At 39.9% G+C, this 23,003-nt stretch overlaps 1 protein-coding gene across 2 annotated transcripts in view; it reads right to left on the bottom strand.

Annotated features, from left to right (window-relative positions):
* arhgef3 (Rho guanine nucleotide exchange factor (GEF) 3) overlaps positions 1-23,003 on the bottom strand; it is a 103,176-nt gene that overhangs the window by 40,722 nt on the left and 39,451 nt on the right. For both annotated transcript variants that reach the window (XM_015347975.2, XM_006630986.3), the window contains one exon: positions 20,168-20,230. In XM_015347975.2, the coding sequence (XP_015203461.2) occupies positions 20,168-20,230 (63 nt within the window). The remainder of the gene's footprint in view (positions 1-20,167; positions 20,231-23,003) is intronic.

The following is a 23,003-nucleotide window of genomic DNA, read 5'->3' as shown; positions in this document are numbered from 1 at the left end:
CAAACAGAGAATGATCAGTCCTGCACACTAGCGTCAGAACCTGGCTGGGCTTATAATCTCAGCCAGGTTGTAGTCAGTCAGCAAGGCAATATTTCTGATGACTGAGTGTAGACAACGGACCACAGACACTCCTCCCACGGCAGGCTGGAGCGCTCAGAGTGATGAGAGCTGTCTGATCCCTCAGGGCAAGATGAGCAAGGCTGCCGAGAAACACTCTCCCTCGCACGCCAGGGCCCAGGAATGTTCTACCGACAAAACTTTTATAACCTGCAATTTCCCCCTCCTTCAGGCTCTTTGAAAACGCAGCTCCTGACCTATGGTTCACAGAGACACCTGTCAGCCAGATCACAAATTCTAATGCCCCAGCAACCACCCCAGCCCGGTGTGTTCCACTGGCACGCAGGGCTGACATGCTGAATCACGCCTTGTGCACAGCTGCTTGAGGTTTATCAAGCTCTGGGAAGGATGGCCACGCTGCCACGCTCAGCTGGATTTTCCTTTGCTCTAAACATGCCGCAGAACACAGCGGAAAAGAAGACTGTCCACCTTTGTGAGGTAGTGAATGAAGCCACATGATAAATCCCTCTCACCACTTATGAAGCCAACCATGGGTCAACATTCGCTCTTTTCCTTACAGCACCCACTATGCTTACCATTTCGGCATGCTCTGCTCCAGACAGACAAAGCTTGTGTATTAAATGTCGATTTGTAGTATTAAAATTGCCAACCGGCTCCGTTTGTTTTATTTTATTTTATGTTTGTCTTGCTCTGCAGGACCATCCTACTGATTTCTCTCTTCTGGTCGCACTCAGCCACTCGGATGCATAGCTAAGTACACCTTCTCAAGTGCAGTATTCTCTCCATCCCAGATAAACCAAACAAAACACAAACTTGTCTCAGTTTGGAAGTGCACAAAGTGGGACACCATAAATCTGAAGTAGTCTTCTGCTCCTCATCCACTCTTTCTGTCCTGACACAACTCCAGAGTAGGGTACAGTTAAAATAAAAGATGATACACAGATAGCAATAGGAACCCTAAGATAATGGTGTTTTGCAACACGGGGAAAAAACCTTTGACATCACCTATTCACACGTCTGCAGACAACTCGACCAGAACACACACAGATACAGTGAAGCCCAAGTGCTTCTTTGACAGTTAAATCTATCTGTAGCAATCAGTCAAAAGCATAATAGTTTTAGAAATAGCAGTCCAGTTCACCCTTTTTGTAAAAAAAATGGTGTTGCAATTTGATCTTGCGTTGCACAAAAGAAGCACAAGCAAATCATTCTGTGCCTCACCCAGGAGGAAAATCTGGATTTAACAATCTCATATTTCAAGTATAGTAGGCGGCGCTGTAATTCATCTCCTTGGTAATTGTATAGAACCATCCATTTATAGGCCAAGCTCAAGTGGCTGAAGTGTGTAGCTTTGTACTGACAGTACAGAAAACGGTTATTAAATAAACAAAGTGCAGCAGTATAATTGTGCTTGGGGACTGCTGCATTAGAGTTTGCACATTTCATTGCCAAAGAGCAAGAGGATGATTAACATAAAAAAATACGTACAAAAACGGTTTTACGGTATTAAATCCCACAGCTCAAAATCCAAGGCCTCAATGAGATGAGAAAGTCACATCTGAGAGATGAACACAAACCTCTGTGTCATTAAAGCAAGGTGACACAGATGAATAGTATTGTATATCCTGTTACCTCTGTGAGGTCTGAGTGGAGAGCTGCGTCAGTATGCGAGCTGCAAAGGCACAAGGAGAAGTTAATTCCATTCTGAAAAGCAGAAAGAAAGAAAAAACACAATGTTTCTGCTGTCGAGCCTTCTTGAGGTGTGAAGGAGATGGGGGAAAAGGTGCAGGGATATAAAGAACAGGAGAACAAAATGGAGAGGATGTGAGAATGGGCACAGCAGGTGAGAAAGAGTCCAAATGAATGGAGATCCAGGAGGATGTGTGAAAAGCTGAAATCTGTAAATGAAGAGAGATCTCCAATCCTCCAAGATAATAGTTCACCTTTCAGTTTAAGAGGCAAAATATTTTTTTCGACCTTTCACCATGGTTTTAAGCTTTGCTTATCCCTATTGTCTATTTCAGTAACTTGCCAAGAAAATTATGGCTGCTTCTTAAAGCACTAAGAAAAAACGAACTTGTGGCAGGCAAGCAAATGGACATCAAGTATCCTGAGTAGATGTTGTACCCTGAAGCCTGAGAAACGCCTGCAGACTTCCTCTCTCATGTTTCCTTCCATATTGATGCACAAAGGTATAAGAAAAAATAAACATTCCATAACAGCAAACTCACAAGAACTTTAAGAGACATAGACATGTTCTTACACGGTCAACAATTCCTTTCAGAGTTGTCTTTAACCATAGCCCTGGTTCGTACAAAGTTGTTGAACTGACTTGTACTTGGAACATCTAAGCAAAGCAAAAAAAGACATTAACTGTACACATTTTTACAATAAAACCAAACTGGTCAACGTCAAGACTACGTAAGGGTTTTATTTACGCAGAAAAACTTTAATATGTCCTCCATGTCCATATCCAAAACAACTGTTGCTAGAGACACATTGGGGAAACAAAAGCACAATTTTCAGATGAAACCACCACAGGCCATGTAAATATTACTTCACTGATATAAATGGATTCAAGCAAAAGTAACTGTGCTAAAAAAGAAATAACACATCAGTGGGGTTTATTTTTCATTAACTGTGTTACAAATATACTAAACAACTAGATAAGTAATGAGTCACTCCATTTTATAATCCATGAAGTATTTCTGGAAAAAGAAACATGGCCTTGAAATAGTTTTCTTGTGGCTCGTCTAGATATAGGACCTTTTTGTTCTAGTTTGGTTAGTGCACATGCTAATTTGGTTTTTTAACATGCATGAAAAACAAGAAAACAAAGACAAGATAAAGGATCTTACTCGTTTTTGTGGTATATGGGTGAAGTGGTTTCTGTACTAGTGGTTTTGTATTTAACACTCTAACTCTCTGAAGAAGTGTATCTCTTTAAGAAGATGCCAAAGTGCTATCTGAATGGACAGGATTAATCAACAAACCTTTGAGGCCAACTTACTTGGTGTCTGTACAATTATGTATATATACTGTAGGTATTTAATACATTTCCTTAGATTCCCGCTATATATCTTTAGTAACTGCATCAAATTCACCAAATCATTATCAGGAAAATGACCATTTCTATGACAAATGCACTGATATTCTATTGAACATATATGACACAGGTATGACGATTAATATTTGTCATCAATAGGGCTGATAAACAAGAGGTCTACTCTGTTACTGTACATGGCCACCACTGAAAGCAATGTAATGCATTATTTGGATCATTTTGAAGAGGCAGTCTTGTGGGATTCTGTCCTATTGCTTTCATGCAGTGTGGACTGGTGTAGGTGACTACTTCACTGGTGTAGGTGCCACTTATCACCCCATCCCATCCCACAGATGTTCAAGAATCAGTTTGGGAATTCATGGCATAACTAGCATATTTTCTTGTTGTGAGAAGACTACTGTTATACAAGCAACAAGAGGGCAGGCATTGCTCTGCTGGAATGTTGCCACATTGGAATGAGCAGCAAGTGAACTGCCAGGACTTGATCAATTGTGATGCCGCTATGGAATCACGTCACCTTCAATCATTATAAGTCGATTGGAGTGACTTGATACTCCTGCCCAGACCATCACACTTGGACCTTCCCATTGACTGCTCTGTCATTCTGCACTTGTGCTCCACCCTGACTTACACCTATCAGCGTCTTCTAATCAAAACCTTGACTCATCATTAAAGAAGACTTGGATCCACTGCTGGCAGGTTCACCTCGAGTTTTACATACCAATTGCACAAATTATTCTCTTGTTAAGCAGGGCATACTGGCTCTTTTCTGTGTTTTGCTTTCTTGATATTCACCCAGCTTGACATTTACAATCCAACATGTTAAATCATAACCTGTGCCCAATCCACTCTCTCACTAACATGGTGATTCAGTGCCTAGGGAACAGTCAAGGTCATTCAAGTATGTCACAATCAGAAATGAGCAATTGATCAAAATGATACCAAAAACATTGCAGCGATATCCAAAATCCAATCTCTAAAACCATGCATGCGCAGAAAGAGTGATCCACTTCTTCTGATGCTCAGTATATATACATAAAAATTAAATGAATAACCTCTCCTTTTCTGTGTAATGAGCAGTCGTTAACAATAATCCCCAAAAAGACGACCAGCGTGAGAGATGGGTGAGAAACGCGGAGAACTGCGCCCCCACCTCCTCGTGCCGTCCCAGGTCTCTTTCCGGGCAGCTGTACCCATCACAGCCAAACTCCCTCACTGGTTCTGACAGCGCGGCCATGGCAAACACAACAACAGCTGCACGGGGCACAAGTCACCCGTCCGCCTCAGCCCCGGGTCTCCGCCAGGGACAACAGCCAGCCAGACCGCACCCGTCACAGCGCATCAGTCAAGAAGGCGATGAGCGATGGGAGTCAGACTGTTCTCTCCCACTTGAAAGCTGGCAAAAACGCCAAATCTAAGACCAAGAACAACGACAGTGTCGGGGTGTTTCAGGTATGGCTGGCATGACAGCGCAGGTGGAGTGGGCGCGGTGTGTGAAGAGCATTAGGTACACATTTCATTAACAATCGCTCGTATTGTGATGGGAAATGGATCACAGATTCCTGTGTGAATGCTCACACTGGGTCTATTTTATTTAAAGTGATCGTCACGGACAGGAATTTAGCTAAAAAAAAACTTTTCAAGAGACAAAGAATATTTTCACTCTATATGTGCAAATGACTTACCTGATAAGGCCTACATAAAACGAGGACGAAGTGAGTCTTGCGTCAATGTGGAAAAACACTTTTGGCAGTCATTTTAGCAACTCCAAATATTTAGACTGTAGATTTTTCCAAAACCAAAGCTCGGTTAAGGGTTTAGGTTAATGTGTAAAACAAGTTTTGAATAGCTGAATTTTTTGCAGTTTTCAAGCTATTCTGTTTTCAAGCATTCCATGACATGATATCTTCCATTGAAGATAATGACAATTTTAACGTCTGTAAGTCCTATTTCATGTATTATAAATATTAACCTTATTTTTGTTTTATCTTGATGTTAAGTTACCCTTTTTAGGGCATCACTTTTAGGGCATTCACTTTTAGAGTGAATGGAGCTTTTTTTGTCAGTACAGAGCCTCCACTATACTGTACTACAGGACAAAAGGATTTTCAACATGAACACTTCAAAAAGTTCTCTGTTCTTTAGAGTGGGAAAAGATGTTTTTAAAATTCTTTCAAAATGAGGACAACTACTCATGTTCTTCAACACTGCTTTACTTCTAGAGTCAAAGCATGGCAATATTAACTATAGAGAAGTATTTTTGTCCATGTATCAGCTGAGCTTCTGGTTAGCCAAAGCACTCAGCTGAACAGCAGGAACCAAAGGCAGGGTGCTGCTGTTTCTTGTGTCTAACTCACAGAGCAAGGTGAGTGTTCTGCTCTCTCTTTGACGAGGAGAATTCACTGGAACATCTTATTTTCAGGAAGGATAGTGATGTTTATGAAATTCTATGAGGTAGAATGCCATTCCAATGCAGTGAAGTAGTCAGCAAATGAATTTTTTTAAATGCAAAGAAATCAGAGACGTGAAGTGTGAAACACGCCCAACACTGCACTGTAACTGTGCACGCACGAGCCTTCAGCTTCTGCCAGTTTCTATATGAAATTAAAAACTGTACACACATTTTCAAAGATTAGAAAGAATTATTCACATTTTTCATTAAATGGCAAGCTAATTCTGCCATATCTCTGAAATGCTCATAGAAATGCGGACAGATTTTCTAAGGCCATATAGAGCCTACCTAGGTCATAGGTAGTTGGTTGCATATTCCTTAGTTAAGTAGAAGGCAGATTAATTATTGCTTCAATTAAGTAATTGTTGGAATCCAACGATAAATCAGATCAGCATAAGGCTCAAAAAATGTAAATCTGAAAGGGCTTATTTTAGCCAAAAAAAGAAAATGTTTTATAAATGACACATACAGTACTTTTTCTTTAAAACCTTTTTTTCTCCCACAAGTTGCATGAGTCCTGCTTATTTCAGTCAAGGTCTAGTTTATTTTGACTAGGCCTGATGGTCTCAACACGACCTCTGATGTGTTGACCACATCACTAATATAGACACAAACAGCATGGCTAAATTTAGCCAACAGAGGACTCTTAATAATATAGCTGTCTGCTGTGGGAAGCAGCAGAACTGTGGCTTTGCAGAGATGCACCAAAATGTGTAGAACAAAACAAAAACAGCACTCAATTGCATGCTTTGGAATGCATCTGAAAAGGACTTCAATTAAAAAAAAACAAAACTTGCCTGACAGATCTTGCAGAAACTAGTCCCATGTAAAGTTTTAATCAATTTGTTGTCTACAGAGTACAAGATTAGGACTACTTATTACAAGACAACTGTCATACTTCACATCTTAATGTAATTGTTCATGAAAGCAAAGAGACCTACTGTAGGAGCAGGTATTGTCAAAACCAACCAAGTAGTTCAGGTTCATATTCATAAACAGTATGGTCTACGGTAAATTATAGAATATATTTTTTAAACCAATAATAGTAAACATATTGCCACTTCATGGACAGATTTGCTTGCACCACTAAGACAAAGATTTCAAAATAATTCTTACGATTTTTTTCTCGCAATATTGTTATTTAAAGCTCTCTCCTTGAAAATGTTTGGTATGTATAACCAGTTACTTGGGACTCCAAAGGAACACAGAGCATGGAAAACTAGTCTTATCCCCAAAAGATATTATAAACAGGGCCACATTTTGGTTATAGGACATGTCAAGCCGAGAATAAAGGGAAAAAAAACATTGTACTAAAAGGTAACATAGAGATTGCATTTGTTTACTGAGCCTGTGCTGTTTTACAGGTTTCCTTCACATGGGCTTAGCAGTTAGGAAAGAAAAGCAAGAAAACACTTCAGTCCTCACATGAAAATGAGCAGATGACAGTTGTCCGTCAAGTTTCAGTTCTCATTTATCTATGCACCTTTTCCAGCTAGTTTCTGAACACTGTAAAGAAACTACAATTGTAGTCTTTCATTTACCCAGTGCAACCTAAACATGTGACACATCTTAGGCCTGCTGCTTTTAAGTTTCCACATATGGTCCTTTGTTTCTGATCTGTGTTGAGGTCAGAAAAGTGTTTGTGTCTGCCTTTGCGAGTCCCCTTTAGGATAGCTTGTTTCATGATTCTGAAATAGCCTGGGCTGGTCTGAATCACAATGGGATAGATTCGAAAGTTCTAAGTCTGTCACTTTTTTCAAATAGAATTTTCAGAAAGCAGGACAATGTAAGATAAAACAACAATAGACTCAGTCTTTTCAGATATTTAAATTCTTTCAGGCATGCCTCTCGACATCAGATGACGTAAAAACCATCTTGAAAATGTATTTTATTTAAGATCTAAACCCAGATTTACTGGATGCCAGCAGTGTTCTCCACTCAGTCATACAAACCCCTGACACCGACCACTGAAAGTCGTACAACTAGAGAAAACACTTTCCTTTCTGCTGCTAGACTGCAGAAAGTGATCTGTTCTCATTTCCCTATTCTCTTAGATACTTCTCAATTATGAGAACCAAAGGAAATCACATAGAAATAAAACTGGATACTGAAAAGCTTCACCCTTTGTGCAAAACAACTAAAGCATTAGCAGCCTGTAATACAGCTACTTTCAGCTGTCTAATGGCTTTACAGCCTGCTCAACCATTTTTCAATTTCTGAGGTTTACTGAAGCAGTTCTGTCACTGTACAGTATGAGCGATGGTTTATATTAAGACAGCAGCCAACATTAGTATGACATTCATGAGTTATCATTACAGGAGGCCATTTTTTACGAATCCTGCCCCCACGAAGAAGTGGCAGACCCAGAACTTCAAATTTGTTAAGAGTTATGAATAAACTTAACTATAACCCAGACTGACTATTTATACTAAACTAAAAGTTCCTGGTCATATTACAAATCACATAGCGTGGAAATTACGCTCATTATTGAATTTTGCACACTAAATGTACTGAGAGGTATCAAATACCCCTATGCTTCTCGCTAGATTATAACATTATGGGATCGCTGCTTTTTAAACTTGACTCAAATGTAATTTAACAATAAAGAGAATCTGTGCGGCTTTTTCTCAGTCTTCCGGCAGTACAGAAACCAGAAACCTGAACAGCTGTGGACAGTCTGTATGAACCTCAGCCAGCCCATCTGCTCTCCAGCACAGCTCTCTCAGCTTTCCTCACTTCAGCTCTATGGGCCACTCTGCTCTCCCTCCTCAGGGGCTGTTGTCTTTACAACTTTAACCAACTAGCTGGTAATTAACGATTTCTTCAGGTCTCATGAAAGGTGTTTCAGAACACAGAGGATCACGTTCACCTAACCACACCCGACGTTTAAAAACAGCAACACTCAGAAATCCAAAGATCAAATAAAAAAAGAACAAGACATTATCGAATGTAAAAAAAAAATCTCCAAGCGTTGCCTTACACCCTTTAAATGGGATTTACAGTAGTACAGGACAATGTGCAAAATTTTAAGATATATAAAATCAACACACCTTATTATCTATCACAATGATACCTTAGCAACCGAAGTCGACTTCTCTTATGGCAGGTTTTGTGGATAATTTGCTTCATCGCTTGGCCAGGCCACACTACTACCAAAACAGTCTGGACGAAGGATATTTACTAATCAAATCAAATATGTGCGGAGCTGCTTTCAGATGGCACAAAACTGGCTAGAGCTACAGACTCACACTTTTTAATCAGCTCACGTCTGTGTAAACCGATAGCTGTTAGGAGAAGTTAAATGTTTCTATTGCTGAAAATCCACTGGAGTGAAAACACCCAATGGGATTGTTTAGACTGCCCTTCATTAACGGTGCAGATACAGACTCAGTGCAGGTTTTCTTATTACCAGATGCCGAACTGAGAGGTCAGAAGGCGTCACAGCTGTTGACCTGTGAGTTGATCTAACATTTGGAGCTAGCCACCGCTGAGTCACAGACTATTCCAACACAAGCTAAGGAACTTTCAGAATTGTTTTTTTTCCCCCCAACATTTTCTAAACCTGATTAATTTAGCGTCCTCTTTATTTTTTTTCTCTCTCTGGTTTGACAATCATAATTCAAATTTTGTTTCAATAATAGTAACCTCAGAGTTGGCCAAAAAATCTTAAAAAGTCAAAAGATGATGTGTCACCATCTGCCCAGGTGATCTTTGGAATCAATGCTACTCAAAACTACTTGGGTCTCACTAGGTCTCAGCACTGTGGCTCTAAACTTATTTTTTTTCTTGTGGGCCTCACAGTGAAGCTGCAAATACAACTGATGCACTGCTATTCTTCCACACAAAAATGGAATGTTGAATGTTAAATGAGACCGGACAGGGAGAACAGCAGAATCCTTAAGACTTTATTATGCATTTCTCTTAATGCCAATTTGAAGGGCTTTAATTCGTTCAAGTCTGGCTTAACTTTACTCCATTTCTGGCAGAGATGATCTGTCAATGAATAAAAACCCCCACCAACCTAAAACTCCTAATTTTCACTTCATTGTGAAATATTAAGCATAATATCTTCTGCCCTGGAGATGCACTGCAGCAACTTGGGTAGGTGAGTAGGTGGGTGGGTGTCTCTTCCACAAATGAAATAACAAATGTCATACACACCAACACACAGTACTGGCCTACGGCAAGATTGAGGAGCTATGTCAGACACCTCTTAAACATACAAAGAAGTGACAAGTAATTCTGAAGTGGAAAAAAAATTAGATAAAAAGACTCCCTAATGCAGATAATAAGAGCAAACTCCCACAGACAGAAAATTATTCAATTTAGAGAAAAGTGAGAAAATGAATGGAATCACAATGGGTTCTAAATTATGAGTGCTCAAAATGAATTTCTTTTCTTTTTAACAAAAAAAATATATACAGCTAGACTGACCTTACAAGAATAATACAAAAATATAAAGCAGGAAATAGAAATTGTTCTATTAAGACCACACACTGGATGAGAGGGAAGATTGTGGTGCCCTGAAGTGTGTATTTCAATCAAAGGTGCCTTCAGAGCATGTGGAAGGGGACAGACACCTTTGTAAAGATCAAGTGGATCTAACACAGAATGAAGGCCACCTTTCTAACCACGTGAAAAAAGTTTACCATTAAGTCAAAACAAGCCAATGGTTTCAAACAAATGTTCCAGTGCAAAGCACAAAAGTAAAATAACTACACCAGTAGGTGGCTGTATACAAAGAACAGTTCTTTCACAGCCTCAGTTGAACACAGTGAAAAATTAAAGAAAGGAAACAACGTTTCGGCTGTGGAGCCCTCTTTAGCTGCTGCAGTTACCTTCTTGAACTATAAGACAAAAATACAACAGCAATACAATACCATAATACAAAACAACATTCGGAACTCTTCCAGTACCATACAAAATAAACAAGCAGACAATTAGCTTGTGAAGAGTCTAAAAACAACAACAACAACAACAACAATTATAATATTCCTACCTGCAAAGTTTTTCATTGTTCAACAATGAATGCTTTCAGCTATAAAGAGAGCAAATGCTCTTAATAGAGAGGACTCTGATACCTCCTCCCAGAGGGTGAGAGAGTATATTCTAAAAAGATGAGAGGATGAGAGGGGTCATCTAAGATTTTATATGCAAGATTAATAATATGTCCATGGAAAGACTCCACAGATGCGCCATTCTTGCCACTAGCCCCGATCACTTTGTTCAACTTATTTTTGTTCTGCAAGGATATGGCAGCTCCCCAGCTCTGATTACAAAAGGTTAGAATGTATTGAATAAAACTCTTCTAAGAAGTGCCAACATTGTGATTTCTACTCCTTAAACATCCTTAAAAAATACAAGCTTTTGTTGTGCTTTCAAATACCTTGCCTCTGTGTTGGCAGTCCAAGTCCATTTACAATCAATAATAGTGCCAAGGAATTTATATTCATTTATTGTTTCAATATCAGTTCCATAATCAGTTAGAGGGATCACAGGAATAGAACATTTCATTTTAAAATCAATGATCATTTCCTTTGTTTTGTTTATGTACAAAAACAGTGAATTATCCCGATGCCAATTAAAAAAAAAAAAGATTTATCTCCTGACTGTAAAAGTTTTCAGCCTTTTTTTAAAAGTCCAGTCAAGGCAACATCATCCAACAAGAGTTGATGATGCAATTTAGCTAAACAAGAAAGCTTTTAGCAAATCTTGAGATTGTTAAGGAATGCTTTTTAGGCTCTTTGGAAATAATGTATGCCAACTTCAGCAACAATGTTACAATCATAAAGCAAATAAAAGGACTACAAACAGAACTGTAATAAGAAGGGTGGAAACAATCATGACAATCACCAACAATTAGTGATAATATCTTGGCTGTGTTGTCATTTGAAAGCACGAACGTGTGCATTTGTTGCACTGTTACACATTTGGATTTAAGATCCCAAGGGAGGAATTGTTTTGAGAGCAATTGTCCTGCTTGACACCGTGGAAGGCCAGGGCAGATGAGTACGGTATATATTATTAATGGCTTGCTAGAATTTATTTCCAAGAATGACTCATTCGTTGTGATGCGATTCCGATTTTGATATCTTGATGTAGTCCTGATGGTGCTCTGAACATTCAAGAAAAGAACTGTCTCATCAGTCCGATGAGAAAAAGACATCCAGAAACACATGCAGTAGCTAAACAAGGTGTTCAGTTTCATTACGCCAAGAGCACCCATTCACCTAGTCACTCACTCTTCTCCTGGACAAATTTCCCCCTGGCCTTTATCAGTCATGGCTTCCAAACAATCCCCATCTCTGAACTGGGTTCATTACCCTGTTCTCCTCCCCTCTGATAGCTGATGCGTGGTGTGTGGTGAGTGTACCGGTGCACTAGCTACGTCCATCCATCAACCAAGTGGATACCTGAGTGTTCACAAAAACTCCATGTAAGTGCCCTTTGCATTCTTATTCTTAATCTTGGTCTTATGCCGGCGTCACACGACATGACTTTTCCTAGGATTTTCAGTCTTAGCCTTCATTTACATTATTGTAAGAAAATCACAGCGAGTTGCAGAGAGTCACAGCGCGTGCCTGGTACCGTCAGTTGTGTAGTATGACATCCCCAGCAACTCAGTCATAGCACTCTTAATAGCCCCTATGACTCTCTGAGACTCGCTATGATAAAACCAAACTGGTTTGATTTTCGCGTAGCGGGTCGCAAGTCATAGGGGTGGGCAGTGAGCCAGATGTGTACTTGAGAGATAACGTGCCCATTATATTCCACATTATAGCGCAATACTAATTTGTTTACAATATTTGTTTTAAAGGTGTTTTGTATTTTTAACTGTTTTATTTTTGAAAAAAGTGTTCTATATTTATAAAGAATTCTATTTTTGAAGGTGTTTATTTGTGGAAAACAATGTCTGTGTTACATTTTCTAAGACGTTTATGTGCTTGTTCTCCATGTTGTTTGTTCACGTGCGGTGCTCCTCTAGTGGTCAATGTTGATTGAATGCCAAAATAAGCTGAAATCGCGGTAGCTACAGTATGTGGCACAATATGAGATTTGGAACCGTGATGAAAAATCATGAGGGAACCATGTAATTAGTCACCCCCTGCGATTCCTAGATGTATAATGCGACACCCTCCAGGTGTCAGTTCAGCAACTGCAGTCGTTAAATTTGACATGCTCTCCGAGTAGAAGTCCTGTCGATTCATGTAGCGTGTCACTGGCTTTAGTCTTATTCTAGTTTTGGGCATTGCTTGAGGAAAACAAGACAGAATATGGCGACCTGATGGCACACAGAGAGCTTTTTGAATCTGAGGAAGGAGACATCTGGTTGACATCTGGCACCATGGTCGGTTGACAAAGTACTGGAGCGATTTTTAAATCTCCTTCCTCAGAATCAAGAATTTGCTGAAAACAAAGGGAGAATGGAGGCAGAGTTGGAGAAACCAGAATGGATACTTACGCACTGAATCTTCAACTGTAAGAGAAACAAAATTCCTAGTAACATGCTGTTGGCTATAACAATATTTCAAAACAAGATCACAACTCTATGCCTGAGAGTACTGCCACTGCTTTGAGTTTGTATGCTCAAAACAAGCCCAACAGAAGATCCCGATCTGTTAAAACAGTTCAACAGTGATTCATTTATGCAGATACTAAAGGAAATGAGGGAAGAATTTGAATCTAGATCCAAAGATGTGATGGAGTTCAAGGATTTTAGTTTCAATGAGAACCCTTTATCATGCCAGTGTCATCTTTGTCACCTATCATCGCAGACTTCTATTCTGACTACATGCAAAGTGAATGTCAGTCAGGTGTTCATCATTCCTGGGAAGTCGGTCTGCCACACAATACCCATACATTCTGTATATTATTACATTACATTTCATTAAGATATATAATATGTTAGTACTAAGCTATGGTCACTTTAGGACACTAGGTTGCATGATCAGACCTGTCATTATTTTCCTCTTATTGCTAACCTGGGTTATATTGCAAGCCTGCAGAAGTTAAAAGCTGAAGAAGTGTACATGATTCTCCCTCTGTAGGAGGGAGCAGTCCCCCAAGACCACTAATAAAAACAGATGAGTTATTAAAATCCTAATATAAAATGGAGACAGAAACAATCTTCTTGGAACACTCCCAGAAGTACATTCTCCTTACTTACTGATTTATATAGGGAATTTTCTTGGCAGCAGAAAGCTACAAAACAGTATTGTGATCCATTTTTATAATGAAGGTGCTTTGTCAAAGCCAATATACACTGCCCCTGGGTTTGGCAGCACATTTGAAAACAAAAACATCTCATCTCGTGCTTTAATGTTAGAGATCATATCAGCAGGTTGTTGAGCTGCTGGCCCAAATCGTAAGCCCCACCTGACAATCAATAGCTCATTTTCTGTCTCCTTGCTCTCAGTTCAAACAGCAAACAGTACTTCTTCCCTGTTACTGCCCTACCTTAGCTGGCCTGCTCCATCTGATACTTGCCTGGCCTTTTGTGTCAGATGAGCCTCAACAGCAGAGCATGTGGCTGCTCTTGCCTGCACTAGTGTTTTGTTTCTAGAGCTCAAGTACTTGTTTCTGTGGGTCTTCGTCCTCAATATGGGAAGCAACTTCTATAACCACCTGAGAGAAGGTAAAAACTGCATCTTAATATAGTGGACACTGCAATTGTAGATAGCTTTCCTTGGGGTATCTGTGTGAGATGAAGGGATGGTGTTCCAAATCTACAGATATTTTTCATTCTAGTCTGAACAACAACAAGGTCCACTACTCTGACAATACACTGAAGGGAAGGAACAGAACTGGAGCAGATTGATTACCCTTTAATCAAGCACGGACACTCTGAAACGCAACCTTGCGTCCACAATTCTGCAGTCTCTCTAAAAAGGACGTGCCAGTTTACGGCGCGTCAGAGTAGGTGTTCCCAATCCTAATCCTAGAGAACCCACACAACCTGGATTGTGATGCAGCTGAGCTTTTTACCTAAATGAAGCATTAACTGAACTAACCAGTTAATATATTTGAAGGTTTACCTTTCGAAGGCTTGAAAGCAGCCTCCAAAATGTTTAAGAGCTATTTAGTACCATTGAAGAATTCCCGTTAATCTGATTGTGGGGCTACTTGAAAGTTTTACAAATGTGCAACTGAGTTCTCAAATAGAACAAAAACTAAGAAGCACTTGGATTGGGATTGGGTAGGCCCAGGATTGGGAATGTCTATCACTCTTCAAAAGAACTCTCTTCTTCGGGGAGAAAGTGGAACTACTCTTCCCAATTTGTAAAGATAACAGCGAACCTAAAGAAAAGACTTGCTTATATCTTAGCTCATCACCCAACAGAACAATAGAGCATAAGAACAATTACAAATGAGCAGAGGCCATTAGGCCCATCTATTCCATTTGGTGAACAGCTACAAACTGAAGTAATCAAAGATTACAGCCAATCTTGAGCATCAGCACACCACCTGTTTGGGTACTTCTTTAAAGAATATCGGCAAATAAGCCCTTGTTAAATGGACTTTTAAGCTGGAAAAATATTTGTCCTTATGTTTCATATATATACTGTTATTAAAAACACAGCTACAAATGAAAAATGCACACATTGACAAGAGTGGAAATATGGTACTTTTATAAATTAATTGTCCCTAAAGCTGCATGTCAACAGGGAAACTATACCGTCCAGTCATGTTATTTTTGGTTCAGACATGAAGCAAAAATTCACACTACATATCAAACAATGCTGTAGGTTGTACCAAGTTTAGAAATGAGTCCAAATACAAAATTAGCTTTAAATTCACCAAGGTCAAAGGATGTTAAGTAACTGGAACATCGAAAATAGTGTATTTTTTCATACCAAAACTCAAGTCAATTATCGTGGCAGGGGTAGCGTCAGTGAGAACAATGGTCAGCTGTCAGCCATGACATCACTACGTCCTATTGTGAGTGCAATACCCACATTTTGGCTCCCCTAGGGGTTAAGCTTCACTGCACTGACCAAGCCACACAGCTCACGAAAAAAGTCTAGTACTCTCCAATTATGAATGTAGACAAGTGAAGGAAATCCCTCGCTATTTTTGACTCAGGCATTGTTATGCTGGCAAAGGCACAAATCCAGTAGATAAAAGAGTATGCCTGGAAGCAGATTCCAGTGCATTTCTGTAAGGACATGCAGTGTTGTCATCCAACAGAAACAAAAGTATAGGTAAACAAAGGTAATTATATAACAAGCATAATTCATCACCTAATATGGGTTTTAACCCCCTGTTCTTTGTTAATATGACTGGAGAAGGGTTTCTGTTGGAGTATTTGCTTAATGTGACGCCACCATACACTCAATCTGCACAATGTGTGTTATGTTGATAAAAACTACTATCTTAATGTTTTGTGTAGTTTCCAGTGTATCTTCATAGCAACTTTGTTAAATCTAATTTCTAACAGACAAAGAATAAACCTGTATATTAGATTAATGAGTGGCATGATAGTTTTGCTTAGGATTCATGTGCAAGACCTGAAGTATAATTTTAAGTCATTTAATACCAAATTATATGACTTACAAAAAACATTCCAGGTAGACCATAAAATGGAGCGAAACCCAGGTGAGAGATATTTCTTCATAAAGCGCAAAAAAAAACAGTAAAAAAAGTAATTTTCAAAGTCATTTTTAGACAGTAACAATCCAACCAAAACATGATGTTAAATGAACTAGCACACAATCTTATCTTTAAACATTCACAACGGAGTTACTGGTGATTCCAAACTCCTTTCTTTGTTTCAGTAATAGATAGCAAAAGGAATAATTAATTCCTTTTGCTATAAAAAATTAATTCCGTCTGAGAAAGAGGGAGGCAAGATGAGTGGACGGACACAGGGAATCACTGACATTTAACCACACTAAAAATATTAGATAAATACTGAGTATTTCTTTACATTTAGAACAGGAAAGACTCTTGGGCTCTTTTTGCATTTGCTGTTGCTCAAATGGAATTAAAAATGTAGCAAAATCTAAAACTCACTAACAGCTAGTGTTCTGCAGAAACTCATGGCTTATCAGAATTATATACATCTTAGATGCCCATGAAAGCTCTCTACATGTATTCTACCATAGCAGAGGCGCAAGGATCTGAGGACATTTGGAAAGAGTCAGTTCATGTTCTATAGCCCGAGAAGGGGCTGACTTGATTTCTACATACCACAGACCTAGGTAAGGTGATTGACTGACAGGATGTGGCTCCTCTCACCCACCCTGCACACAGTATATGGAGTAGTTGAAGAGGAGGTGGAAATGCTTTTATTACTAAATATTCCCCTGTGACACTTCACTGAAAACGGGACAATTTCATGGTGACACACTAGCTACAATGTGCTTAGCTGACAGAATTAACCAGTTGTGTCCTGGGCAGGTTTCAAATTTAAAAGAGAGAAAGACAACTTTTTTTTCCATTCTAGCCAGCTGATATGTATAAACTTCTTGATACAAGAAGATTCATTCAGTCAGAGCCACATATTGTTTTTATTCTCTTTCCTAGGGAAGGCCTTGTTTAGAACATTGACTATCATTGCTCAGTGTGGGGGGGGGCATGTACAGAAGCCTAAAGGCTAGCAAGTGGTACAGTTAGAGGAACTGCAAATAAAGCAACAAAGCAAACTGATACCACCACCAAAAGGCACTATAAAGATGAATGAGTTAATCAAAGGTATGAACTGGATATGTCCACATTCCAACTTTGATTAAAGGAAAAGCATTCCATTAACGTTACAAAGTTTGTTTTATTCCTGTCCTTGAAGAAACTTTATAGCTCTTTGAAACTGTAAAATCTGAAACTAAAAGCCCAGACGTAGGCCTTCACGACCTGACATTGTCATTGTCAAGAGGGCTGCGTACACTCTCCAGACCAGATACTGACTGCCTGCAGCACAACAATCCAGAAATAGACCTGTATGAACCACAGAAGGCAAAAGAAGAAAATTAGTGCTCCACTAATACCTTGCAATTACTTTTGCCATTTAACAAACTGCCTTGGCAGCTCTGAGCAAAAACATTTCATTAAAATTGCCTGACCTTTAGTGAAATTATAGATCGGGCTCTCTTGCCAACTGTCTGCATAGGCACTGCCCTTTGGAGTGAAACCTGGTACAATGGTTCATCGTGAAGGATCATTTCTGTACTGGCCTTGCTAGGTTTGATCTCACTATCACTGGAGCACAGTTCAGGTATGAGGAGCTCAACAGAAATAGGGGAGTGCTTGCTGAAGCATTTTTTAGCCTTAAGCAAAATAAGAGAACAAGGCTGAGTCACTGAGCCATGAAGAACTTAAGCTCCGGAATTCCATCATTCTGACAATACGGCAAGCCCATCTCACAGATACTTACTGACTTGATTGTCCCCAATGGGAGATTTGCTTTGCAGGCATATAAAATTCATCCCACATCCCACAATACATTTAACACAACATGAATCTGTTAACAAATAAGAGACCTACATGTATGATGAGAAAGGAAATAAATACATATAGTAAGAGTCAAAAACACAATTGTCCAGACTGAGCAGGTTAATAGCCATATCACTCTGCAACTCACAACTGGCAGCCCACTGAAGCTAAGCAGATGTGAGCCTGGTCAGTACCTGGATGGGAGACCTCCTTGGAAAAACTAACGTTGCTGCTGGAAGAGGTGTTAGTGGGGCGCTCACCCTGCAGTCCATGTGGGTCCTAATGCCCCAGTATAGTGACGGGGACACTACACTGTAAACAGGCGCCGTCCTTCGGATGAGACGTAAAACCGAGGTCCTGACTCTCATTAAAAATCCCAGGGCATTTCTCGAAAAGAGTAGGGGTGTAACCCCGACGTCCTGGCCAAATTTTCCATTGGCACTTACCAATCATGGCTTCCTAATAATCCACATCTATGACTTGGCTTCATTACTCTGCTCTCCCCCCCACTGATAGCCGATGTATGGTGAGCGTTCTGGTGCATTATGGCTGCCATCACATCAGGTGGATGCTGCACATTGGTGGTGGTGGTGGTGGAGGGGAGTCCCCATTACCTGTAAAGCGCTTTGAGTGGAGTGTTCAGAAAAGCGCTATATAAGTGTAAGCAATTATAATTATCATTATAATAGCTGTGGGAATAAAAAATGACTTAGTTCTATTGCATTCGAGTCTGGGTAGTCTAAATCAACACCCAGATTGAAGGAGCTCAAATGCTATGTGCATGGGGTGGTCATGACAGTAAATGATTACTTTGGCCTTCTACACAGATCACTCTAAGAATAATTTTGCACATCTATATTCATAACAGAGCAACGCTCAGCCTTAACCTGCTAATGTCCTTCACACCAGACGCACAAAGTCCACAAAAACACAATGTGTGGCCCTGCTCACCCATTGAACGTCATCCTGTTGCTGTTGACAAATTGTTTGCATCTAATTGTTTTTTAATCCTTGCATGGTTTTGCCTGGGATTTTTCTGCTCATCTGTTTTGGTTTGGCTCAGTGCACACTGATCTCACCGTCATTAGGTGTGTCCAGCAATGCAGAGAGAGGAAGGAGTACAGAAAGAGTACAACACAGCCTACGTGTTGGTTTTGAGAACAAAATAAGGCAATGAGCCAGACTGGTGGAGATTGCTCTCAGAGGACTGTCAGCTTAGAAAGCACTCAAGAAGCTAATTAACAGCTTTTTTAAAAATCAACAGTGTTTCTGCATTGTAAAAGTCTACTGGGTTCTGTGCACCGATCTGAAGCACAGAGAACAATGTTTACATCTACTGCTGTGTAAGAGAGGCTAACACCCCATTTTTTCCAACACTGTATTAATTAAGCTAACCTTGTTGCCCATCTCTCATCTCTACCAATTTCTAAATCCTCAGCAGATGTGCTCTTCCCCATATATACCCTAATCGGCTATCTCCAGGCAATGTCATGTCCTCAACATCTGCACATATGATGATAGTAATAGTGTTTACTTCAGATATTATGCTTAAGATTGTATTACTTTATTATAGAAGATGCTCATTTTAGTAACACTTGCCAAGAAATGGCACTCAAGAAATGGAAAAGTAGTAACGATGACTTAACACTATTATGTCTACAATTTGTACAGTAGATTAATGGAATGTTTATAACAAAAATATTTTTCCTGACCATAACCTGTGCACTTGTAACCTATTTGCAGAAGGCATCTTGTTCCATGTAGAGTATTTTATAAATGAACAGCTGGGTTATTAGCCATTTATACAGTATAAGTCTGTAACTCCTAAGAAAAAGTGTGACCCACATTTCTGCCTTTCACAATAAGCTTCTGTAGATATCAGATCATTCATTACATACATCACATAATCCTTCAAAGATGAAAAAAAATCCTCACAGATATATCACCTAAACTGCTTGGCTTCTAACTTCACAATCTCTCTCGTAAGAGGTGCAGGCTGTTTAATTGCTTTGAAAACAAACATGTGATTTGTGAATCAGTGTGGTTGCAAACAGTAGGCTGGGTGCACACTCTTGTAAAAGGCGGAGCAAGCAGCCCTGTGCTGAGATATGGAGTGCTGTGGTGATGGGCACAGCTCTACTCACTTTGATGTCCAGGCTGCAGAGGCTGAGGGAGTCCTCATCTCTTTTCCTCTGCTTGCGCTTCTTCTGCAAGGATAGGAAAACACAGATGAAAATCAAGAAGGCAGAAACCAGAAAGAGAGAGACAACGCATTCAGTATAGGACAACTGATGTGTGGCAAATCAACATAAAGCAAAGCCAATTTAATTTAATTTTAATTTAAACAACACTTAGAAATGAAATGTGAAAATGAGCACAGAAAAATCTAAGGTATGTATGTTTATGCACAGCACTGAAGACAGAGATGTAGGACAATAGAATAAAAAGATTAAAAAGGTGGATCTGGCTATAAAGAGCAACATGTGGAAATAAAAATTAAAAAGAAACTGGAAACAACATGCGTTCATTACTTAAGTGCAATATGTACAAATGAAAGTTCATGCTTATACCTCCAGTACCACACCAGAGAGTATTCAAAAATTGGCAAGAGGACAACATTTAAAATAATTACTTAAATGTTCTAATACTTTCAAGGGGCTTTGTTTGCATGATTGATGAATTACAGTGTTGTAGTTAACACAGCATTTTCAGACATTTACAGTAAAAACACACTATAGAACATTTACAGGAGATCACAAACTGAGCTGCCAGCTCTATTGAGTTTCATCCTGCTCCCCCAGTAGGACAGAGGCTGTTTTGATTCTGGCAGGTATGAGAATTCTTGGATTAGATAGGGATTTGTAGGGAAGAATGTCTAATCCCAGACATTTTCTTGCAGTGCAGCAGATAGCACATCTCTATCCTTGCTTCTCCCTGCTGGCAGTGGGAGCACAGCCTGTCCTCTCTGGACACCCAGGTCAGCCTGTGTCACCCAGTTTCTGTGGCCAGCCTCTGGTCACTGAACTCAGAACTTTCTTGCCACAGTCATATACTCAGCTAGTGTGTATTTTCTCTGTGTGCCCAAGTGTTAGGTAAGGTAGTGTTGTTTGGCTTGTGCTGTGATTTGGCTGACTTTGCTTTGTGCCGTTTTAGTTCTGCTGTCCTGAAGTCAGTTAATGTCAGTGAACTCCAGAACAAACTGGCTAAGAGGGCTCGTCCCTGGCATTGTTCTTGGCTCAGCAGGGTCTTTTGGTGGTAGGAGTTCTGGTCACTGCTTTTTAGGTATAACCAATATTTTATTGCTCTCTTCTGTGTATTTATGAGCAGCGGGTATTGGCCCTGCACACATTGCGTGGTGTGTCTCTTGGCACATGGATAATGTTTTTACAGAGCTCTTTGTACACAGCTTCCATGGGGTGTATTATTAGAGCTTCCATTATAGTGTAACTCTGGTTTATGATAGGACTCCACATTTCTCTGCCATATAGGGCAATAGGTTAGATTACACTTTCAAATATCCACAGCTGGATCTTTATGGAGGGGTTGATATTGTACAGCCTCCTTCTTCTCCCTGCATGCCTTCTCCTTCAGTGCCCTCACTGCCAGGTCAAACGTCCCCAATGAACGGATTATCTGACCAAGGTACATGTAGTGGGTTGCATTCCAATGTGTTGTTGTTCAGTGCGATGTGAAGCCTGTTTCCCTTGCTTTCTTCTGGAAACCATGACTCTGGTCTTTGCCAGATCGACTGTCAGAGCCCATGTCTGACAGTATAGTTCCAGCAAAGCCAGGCTCTGTTGCAGCCCGTTCAGTGGGTGACAGCAGGACTTGGCCATCAGTGTAGAAGAGAAAGGTGAGCTCTGTGTTATAAAGTGCGAGTCTAGGGGCTCCAGACTGTTTCAACACCTCTGCTAGCTCATTGATAAAGATATTGCACAGTGTTGGGCTTAGGCTGCAACCCAGTCTAACCTTATGACCCTTAGTGAAACAATCTGTTCTTTTTTGCCAATTTTCACTTCACAGTGTGCACTTGTTCTCCCAGTTTATTGATTTAATTATGTCAGAGACTTGACCTACACAACTTTGCAGAAAATTTGTAAAAAGCTTTTCTAACCACTTCATCCACTACAGGGTTATGGGAGAGCCAGAGACTATCCTGGTAAGCAACAAACGCAAGACAGTTACACCTTGCACGGTACAGCAGTCCATCGCAGGTCACACACAGACGCAGACATGCAAACACTCACACCAGGAGCAACATTCACAGAAGAGCTTTTCCATTAATGGCCCAGTCTTTGAGCAGCAAGAGGAAACTCACGTGAACTTGAGGAGAACATGCAAACTCCACACATAGTATCCAGGAACCCAGGACCCCAGCACTGAAAGGCAGCAATGCTAACCATTGGACCGCCATTTTGTACTGCAAAACAGTCTGTCATGAAGTCAGTGCAGTAGGCAGATATAATTCCTTTATTTTTTTGGTGGACACCTGCATTTGGTGGTAAGGAAGGCCAGTATTTGGGCATTCATTATACTGCAGAATACCTTCCCCAGGTTACTGTTCACAAAGTGATTGGGGTCTAGTCTGTTGGTATAGTGGGGATTGTCAGTCCTTTATTCTATGACACAATTACTCATAATGCCATTGAAACACTTACTTTCCACCAGCTAGTATGCAATATTAAGATGCAATATTTTTCCCTTTGCTGTATGAACTTGACTCAAGACTTCATGTATCTATCTTTTCACACTATGCAGATTCTTCAGAACTATTGATCTGTTTTTTAAAGAAAGAAGGGAAAGATGTGAATTGTGCTAAGAAGCCTAACAGAAGTTAGCCAATAACATTATTTTCTTTTTTCTCTGGCAAAAAATATCACGTTAAAAACACACAAGTTCATTTTATTTTTACTTTTACTATACAATTAGGCTATATATAGCGTACCAAATCCTTTCAAATTGCTCTCTGCTCTTTGTGGT

Source organism: Lepisosteus oculatus, chromosome 4 (genome assembly GCF_040954835.1).
Source record: "Lepisosteus oculatus isolate fLepOcu1 chromosome 4, fLepOcu1.hap2, whole genome shotgun sequence".
Classification (NCBI taxonomy): Eukaryota; Metazoa; Chordata; class Actinopteri; order Semionotiformes; family Lepisosteidae; genus Lepisosteus; species Lepisosteus oculatus.
The sequence above is the reverse complement of the archived record's forward strand: the minus strand, read 5'-3'. Positions and strand labels throughout refer to the sequence as shown.